This window comes from Oncorhynchus mykiss, chromosome 9, assembly GCF_057628025.1.
Source record: "Oncorhynchus mykiss isolate SJ-2025 chromosome 9, ASM5762802v1, whole genome shotgun sequence".
Classification (NCBI taxonomy): domain Eukaryota; kingdom Metazoa; phylum Chordata; class Actinopteri; order Salmoniformes; family Salmonidae; genus Oncorhynchus; species Oncorhynchus mykiss.
In genome coordinates, this window is record NC_143030.1 from 69,395,853 (window position 1) to 69,404,586 (window position 8,734).

An 8,734-nucleotide genomic window follows, 5' to 3' on the forward strand; every position below is an offset into this window, starting at 1 on the left:
ACACTGAGTCAATCACGCCGCAACTAGAGAACATTACCAACCTCTATGCTCCTTATTTTCCACTGGTTGCCCCACCACCACCACCACAGAAAGCACTGAGCTAGGCTGAAACACCTTCATTTTGGAGCTGCCTTACTCAAGAATGCAAAAAAGAGACAATGTTGGTATGGAGGCTTTATTAAATCACTGTCCCTAATGATGGGTCGCCACTGCCACCACCTATGGCTAAATTAGATTGAAGAGATTTTGGGGGTTGAAATGACGTGGAAACAAAGTTGATTCTACCACTATGTGCCCAGTGGGGAGATGTGTGCATCCCAAATGACACCATTCCCTATTTAGTGCACTACTTTTGACCAGGGCAGAATATATAGTGCACTAGGGAATAGGGTGCCATTTGAGACACAGACCCTCCTCTCGCTTATCACTTCTGACATACCATGCCTTGGCCACTAATAACTAAATCTGTGCACCAGCATTGCTCTTAGTAAGTAATATGACACGAAGGGGTGTGGTATATGGCCAATATACCACGGCTAAGAGCTGTTCTTATGCACAACGTGGAGTGACTGGATACAGCCGTTAGCCTAGGTACATTAGCCATATACCACAAACCCCCAAGGTGTCTTATTGCTATTATAAACTGATTGCCAATGTAATTATAACAGTAAAAAAGTAAAAAAGTATTTAATATTTTTTGTCATACCTGTGGTATATACGATCTTACATACCACAACTTTCAGCCAATCAGCATTCAGGGCTCGAATCACCCGGTTTATAATAGAGGATATACCACAAGCAATGTTAATGGCATAGCATTTTGATCTGTCTTCCATCTGAGCACATTTTAAATAGTTGATTCTGTGCACAGAGAAGGTAGGATGTCTCCTATATTCACTCTCCTACGAATAACAAATGTAACCACCCTAGATACAGAAGCAGGACATGTGGTGTGACTTAACAAAGGGAGCTGCTTACTTTCCTGCATCATCTTCTGCGAGACCTGTATTTCAAATGATTATGCATGGACAAATTGGATATTCTATGCGGTTTCCTTGGAAACAGGCATGTGTCCTTGTGTACTGTAAGTGCCAGAGCAAATGGTCCTTTGTATCCCCTAGACATGGTAGAAAACCTGCATCATACTGATGCCTATTCATTCTATTAATTCCTAACCTGTTGATTTATTTGTAACTTGATCTGGAGGTACAGCTATTAGATATTTTTGGAGAGACAGTTATCAGATCTTAATTTGAACAGAAAACAAATAGTTCAAATCAGGGCCATGATTTTAAATCAACTCCGACATAAGAGAACAAGGTGGCTAGCTGAGTAGATATGCTGTGCTACATTTGGCTGCTACACGTGTGGTGCTTCAAACTGTGACTATGACTAAGCACCTTTGTAAAATGAATGCGATCCAATCCCACTACAGCTACTGCACTGGTGGAGCTCACAAATAAAACACACCGTAATGCTCTGTTATATTAATATATGTATTTATTTATTGTTATCCAGTTTGATATCATTATATTTTATTTGAGCTCTTACAGGCCCCCTGTGCATGGACCTAGCATCACAGCAAAGAGATTGGCACAACAAGATTGGTGGTAAATAGACACCATCTAATCACACAGTTCATCACACAATTTAACTTTTTTTTGTGAGGACTTGGGAAAGACAATTAAGTAACTGTAACATATTTAAACTTAATTTACGAAAATGAGCATTGTAATAGGATGTGCCAAAAGCAAATAATTCCAATATTAAATGGTCAAAGTATAAATAAAATAGAAATCTTGAAGTAAAAATCATAACAGTTGAATTGCTCAGATGTGTGTGGTGAATTTTGCCATGAGGGTGCTACTGCCGCCAAAGCACAATGTTGTCCCTAGCAATGAAATAAAATAACCTCTGTTTTTTTTTAAATGAAAAAAATGCTGACAATATAAAAATACATGGCATTGTAGTTCATTAAATAAACCAACAATTTATATATAAAATATTATATTGATGTATATAAAAATATGCTTAACAACTTCTTGAAAAGCGTAACAGCCATAAGCGTTTTTTGTCTGCCACTTCAGGACACACTGTCAACCACAAAAATCCCAAATATGTACAAACAATCAGCTATCAGAGCAGTCGGAACGTCATTTCAACAACAATGGACTGTTTCACATCACTGTTTTTCTGACGCGATTATAGGATAAGTGTCAAATTCAAGCAGTACTACATATTCCAAAATAAATTAAATAGAAAAGGAATATTCTTATATTGTATTAATTAAATATCATAATGTCAGTGTATCTTTGGAGAGAGGGAGAGAGGATGGTGACGTAGACATGTTTTCAAACATTGTGTCACACCAACACCAGCGTGACAGTATTTCAGCCTACTGAGTCAATAACAAACACAGGCAGTGTCAGCTATCCTATAAAACAGAACATCTACAACGAACGGACGAAGCCAGGATAAGAGCCAGGGAATTCATTATGGAGAAATACAGCTGAGATATCAGTTAGTTGAGGCAGTGAATAACAAAGTGGTAATGTGAGCTAGGTAAGCTATAGCACATTGTCACACTGAATGATTCAGAGGACTGGTATTGTAGCTGCAAACTGTTGAACATTAAGCTGGATATTGCTACTGTAGTACTGTTGGTGTGTGTCTTTGTTGAGATGTTTCTTGACTAGAGGACTGTAACCTAATTTTGGGTAATTTCCATAGGAAGTGGTTAATCCCTGGTTTCTCCTGTCGAGGCAGTGTCTAGCACAAGCTAAAGCCACCCCCTCTCCATGTCCTGCTCCTCCTCCTCCTATTCCCCTCCTCTAGGCTCAAAGTTGTGGGACAGAGACATCCCTCAATCTCCATCGCATGGTAAAGTGCCGTCTTCGCTGGCACGTGAGGACAAGGCGGTACCCAGCTCGTCCACACACCAACAGAGGCCACGCTGTACACCCTTGGAGGAACGACACTGTGTTGTGTGACAGGAGAGAGAATGATATGTCATCATACCACAGAACTATTGTCTGCATGCCCAGAGGTCCTGAAAGAAAAGTCTTCTTTATCCAGAGCCTCTGGCTGTGGAGATATTTTTGGGCTGAACTGAATAGAGAGAAAGCATGCAACTAAATAGAGAGATAGCATGCAATTAAATAGAGGGATAGCATGCAACTAATTAGAGAGATATTATGCAATTAAATAGATGGATAGCATAAACACATACACAGGCAAATATACATACACATGCAAATATTCACGTCAGCAAACATGTCGCTCTGTATCTACCTGCTTTTTCCTGTAGAAGCCCAGAGTATCACAATTGGGGATATAGATGTCACGATCAGACAGGAAGATAGTGAGCTCAACACCACGCAGAACACTATTGAGCAGCTTACGGCAGGGTGCCTAAACAGAACAATATCATTATATAATGACATGATAGTATGTGATATATAATAAGTTTAGCTTCTGGCTTCATGCTCCATCACTGACATACATGTCCTATGATATCCACACATGTTGTAGCTACTTCAATAGGCTACTTAAGGGTTCTCTGCATTTTCTGTCATTTAATAAGCATTTCTGCTTGTGTAGTTACTTTATTTATCTATGTGTAGTTACTGTATTGACCAATGTGTAGTTACTGTATTCATCAATTTATAGTTACTGTATTTATCAATGTGCAGTTATCGTATTCATCAAGGCGTAGTTACTGTATTTATCCATGTATAGTTACTGTATTTATCAATGTTTAGTTACTGTATGAATCAATGTGTAGTTACTGTGTTTATCAATGTATCCTTGCTAGACAAAGGCTGTGCCTTTTCAGGTCACTGAGACAGTGGTTTGAAGCAACTGTGACTATATAGACAGTACAGTGCATTCGGGAAAGTATTCATAACATTTCTCAGCTTTGTCATTATGGGGGTATTGTGTGTAGATTGGTGAGGGGAAAAAACAATTTAATACATTTTAGAATAAGGCTGTAACGTAACAAAATGTGGAAAAAATGACATTCCGAATGCACTATATTTGTTAAATTGTAGAAACAAATTGTGTGTTGTGTTTGATCGCAGATCAACCTCCTTTTGTAAAGTGAAAAATCCAAGGCCACCACATTCGAGTCTAAACTTGACTGATTCACATCATGGCTTATTAGTTCTGCCACGCAGCTGCATACACATCATGCCCTATATGGCTTCAGAATGGCTGCAGAATGCTGTCACTGTATCACCCAGATAGCACAGCAGCTTCAGTAATAACTAACTCTCCCAGGCTCCTTCCATCATACAGTATCTATCTGTATGAAAATGAACACATTATGTAATCAGCTCTACATATGTTCTCACATTTAAGCAGGTGTGAGTAAGTGTACATATAAATCATTATTATCTTCATACTTGGATAAAACATACCTTTTCTATTTCACCACTATGCGAAGGATGTGGACCTATAGGAGAGAGCAGCATATTACCAATAATACATTAAATCAGGGCATTATTAGGAACCTTAACCCATCTCTAATATCATTATATAAGTTAGAAGTATTTTATTTCAAGCTGTTGCAAGACATGAATCATCAAGCATATACTGGATACCGGTGTATATTTCCCATGAGTATAGTTCCTGTAGCATGTCCTCACTAAGGGATCGCAGTGGCTTAGTCTGAACAGTAGGTGGAGAGCTTGCAATGAAAAGCAGCATAATCTGAATGTGGGTGACAGCGTGACACTCATTCAGTGCTGTCAAGAAAATGCACACGCACAGATCAAAACCTCTCTTTGAAATGCATGTACAGTACTATAACCATACACATCACATGTATCATGAGGCATACCTACACAAACACACATACTTACACACACACACACATATTTACACAAGCTACTATGTACTAATATGCCTTAACAGAGCCTCACAAATGTCTGTTCATCATAGTGTAGCCTAAATCCCATTTATTCCATAACTGATGATATGCTGCTCAAGGCAACGTTTGAGACTTCTAGTTCCAAAGTCCCTCACATTAGATTTTGATCACAAGTAGTATTGCAAAATTCCGGGAACTTTCAATAAATTCCCTGGTTTCCTGAAATCCCAGTTGGAAAATAGGAAACTTCCAACCAGGATTCTGGAAAACCAGGGAATTTATGGAAAGTTCCCGGAATTGTGCAACCCTAGTCACATGACTCCAGAGACACTGCAGCATAGAAATCAAGACCATGCAGCACTTTCAAATCCATGTTTAGTGCTTGTCATGCATCTAACATTAAATGTCATACTCATATGATAATACAGTACTAGCATTTCTATTTGGTGCACGCCAACGTCATATACAATATTCACACTGATGATGAGAGATTGTGTGTTCTACTACATGCTACCACAGCTACCCCCTTAATAAACTAATCTGTAGTATAATTGCCCTAACACACACACACAACACAGAGCTGAATTGAATACTATTAGAGGTGCTGGTGGTGTGTGTCTCAGTCTTACCTGTGGGGTGGGGCCTCTCCGTGGGACTGGTCCTGCTTTGCTTGGTGCAGATGCCCCTGCCCTGCAGCAGAGCCTGGAGAGGGCTGTGTTCCTGAGGAAGAGGCACGCAACGCAGCCCCTTGGCACAGCTCATGGTGTACACACCACAGGGCTCTCCCTGGGCCAACATTGATGTACTGCCTGCCTGCCCAATATGGTCGCGGGGGGCCCGACCTGGTTCTTTACACGAGAAACAACCCTTGTAGGGTCCCAAACGGTTAGCTAGAGTCGAAGATGCGCAGTGAGCAATCAACAACAAGATAATAGTCGTTAAGTTAGAAAGGAGAGGCATTTTCTGTCCAGGTCTCAGGTTCAGCTCCACACTCTCTCTTTCTCCCTCCCTCTCTCAGTCAAATGTGGCTAATGCTATTTCTTCTCTCCTGTTTCTCCGTTTTCTTTCCGTCTCTTCAGCTTTGCTTGATGCTTAGTCGGTTTAATCTCAAGACAGCCAGGAGTCCTCTGCAGTGCTAGAGGAGACAAACGGAGATCGAGACACAGCAAAGCAGCAGCTTTTAAAGATCTGAAAGGCGGTGATAGAGAGGGAGAGAGAGAACACAGTTATGACACCTTCAGGGGCTGGGACTCAGAGAGAGAGAGAGAGAGGATGAGGGAGAGGAAGGCAGAGAGGGAGTAGAGGAAGAGGTGGGGGTGGATTATTTTCCCTTTGGAAATTATCCCCCCCCCCCCCCCCCCCCCATTAAACAGTATACATTGTGCAACATACACTTCTCCCCATTATACTTGGTTGTGAGACCATTCTGGTCATATTTTCCATGGTAGCAATTAAACAAAGCTATTGCATTGCATTCAACTATATGGACTGCAATGTTTAGCACTATAAGACTTGTTCTAATGCTCTGTCAACCCCAACCAGAGAAGAATGCAGAGTACTGATTGGATCTTGCAAAACAGGCACTAAATAAAAAGACAACTTTGATAAATAAATGAAAATGACAAAAGTTGATCGAATTGCAGAGAGGATAATGAACTGTCCATGTACAGGAGAAAGTTAAAATAACCAAACAGATAGCTTATTTTATCAGTACAATGTAATAATGATCTACCTAGACGTGTGCCAAACGTAAGTCAAGAAAGGTTCCCAGAAGTAGAAGTGTTTTAATATAAACTGAAAGTGGATTGCCATGAAAAACATGTTTCAGCAGCTGGTGTATCTTGTTCTTACCTTGTGTAATGCATGTGCATAACTATAGCCCATTGGTTTGCTCAACTTTTTCCAAATCAAACAATGTTGAATGGATTGGTATCGCTCCAACAGGGGGACTATCCCACCTCCTGACAAACTATAGTGAATGTGATCATTGAGACCAGGGATGACAGGGCTTGATGATGGTCGGACTGGGTATTTAACACATTATACACTGAACAAAAATATAAATGTAACATGCAACAATTTTAAAGATTTAACTGAGTTACAGTTCATAGAAGCAAATCAGTCAATTGAAATACACTGACCAAAAATATAAACGCAATATGTAAAGTGTTGGTCCCATGTTCCATGAGCTGAAATAAAAGATCCCAGAAATGTTCCATATGCACAAAAAAATATTTCTCTCAAATGTTGTGCACAAATTTGTTTACATCCTGCTAGTGAGCATTTATCCTTTACCAAGATAATCCATCCACCTGACAGGTGTGGCATATCAAGAAGCTGATTAAACAGCATGATCATTACACATGTGCACCTTGTGCTGGGGACATTAAAAGGCCACTCCAAAATGTGTAGTTTTGTCTCACAACACAGTTGGCTCTAACCAGAATAGAAAGAGGAGTGGGAGGCCACAGTGCACAACTGAGCAAGAGAACAAGCACCGGGGCCTCCCACTCCTCTTTCTATTCTGGTTAGAGACAGTTTGCGCTGTTCTGTGAAGGGAGTAGTTGTATGAGATCTTCAGTTTCTTGTCAATTTCTTGCATGGAATAGCTTTAATTTGTCAGAACAAGAATAGACTGACGAGTTTCAGAAGAAAGTGCTTTGTTTCTGGCCATTTTGAGCCTGTAATCGAACCCACAAATGCTGATGCTCCAGATACTCAACTAGTCTAAAGATGGCCAGTTTTATTGCTTATTTAATCACCACAACAGTTTTCAGCTGTGCTAACATAGTTGAAAAAGGGTTTTCTAATGATCAATTAGCCTTTTAAAATTAGAAACTTGGATTAGCTAACACAATGTCCCATTGGAACACAGGTGTGATGGTTGCTGATAATGGGCTTCTGTACACCTACGTAGATAGTCCATAAACAATCAGCCGTTTCCAGCTACAATAGTCAACATTAACAATGTCAACACTGTATTTCTGATCAATTTGATGTTATTTTAATGGACAAAAAAATTGCTTTTCTTTCAAAAACAAAGACATTTCTAAGTGACCCCAAACTTTTGAATGGTAGTGTACATACTGACCATAATAGAGAAAGGGCTGAGGCAGGCAGCAGCTAATAATGCAATCCATCTATCCATTCAACCGTTCAACATTTGTTTCACGGGCGCCATCTTCAAGAGATCACTCTCACCCATCCTGAGACTCACAACTCTTCATATTTCATACCACTTACACTTCCATTCCATTGTTCCAGAATTCTGCCATGGCTGAAGAATCTGAATTCCATACTTCCATAATTGTGATCATAGTAGGCATAGAATAGCAAAAGAGATGGGGGTATAATGCATATTAGAGTACATTTTATTTGTCTTGTCCAAATACATCAAACAACAATATAATGCATAAACCAGCCTTTGCTGGATGATCATATGATGGCACATAGAATTAGAATGATTCAATAGAATTAGAATGACACTAATGAACCCATAGAATTAGAATGATTCAATAGAATTAGAATGACTCTAATGTACCCATATAATTAGAATGATTCAATAGCTTTAGAATGACTCTAATGTACAATAGAATTAGATTGACTCATCTATTTACAGTGCCTTGCGAAAGTATTCGGCCCCCTGGAACTTTGCGACCTTTTGCCACATTTCAGGCTTCAAACATAAAGATATAAAACTGTATTTTTTTGTGAAGAATCAACAACAAGTGGGACACAATCATGAAGTGGAACGACATTTATTGGATATTTCAAACTTTTTTAACAAATCAAAAACTGAAAAATTGGGCGTGCAAAATTATTCAGCCCCCTTTACTTTCAGTGCAGCAAACTCTCTCCAGA

General features: G+C 39.6%; 1 protein-coding gene across 1 annotated transcript; it reads right to left on the bottom strand.

Annotated features, from left to right (window-relative positions):
* Positions 1-1,482: 1,482 nt before the first annotated feature.
* igfbp6 (insulin-like growth factor binding protein 6) lies at positions 1,483-5,938 on the bottom strand. Its single transcript, NM_001124560.1, is given in 4 exon segments — positions 1,483-2,977; positions 3,292-3,411; positions 4,422-4,456; positions 5,503-5,938. Coding segments are annotated over 4 exon segments (600 nt in total). The 5' UTR covers positions 5,834-5,938; the 3' UTR covers positions 1,483-2,863.
* Positions 5,939-8,734: the final 2,796 nt, after the last annotated feature.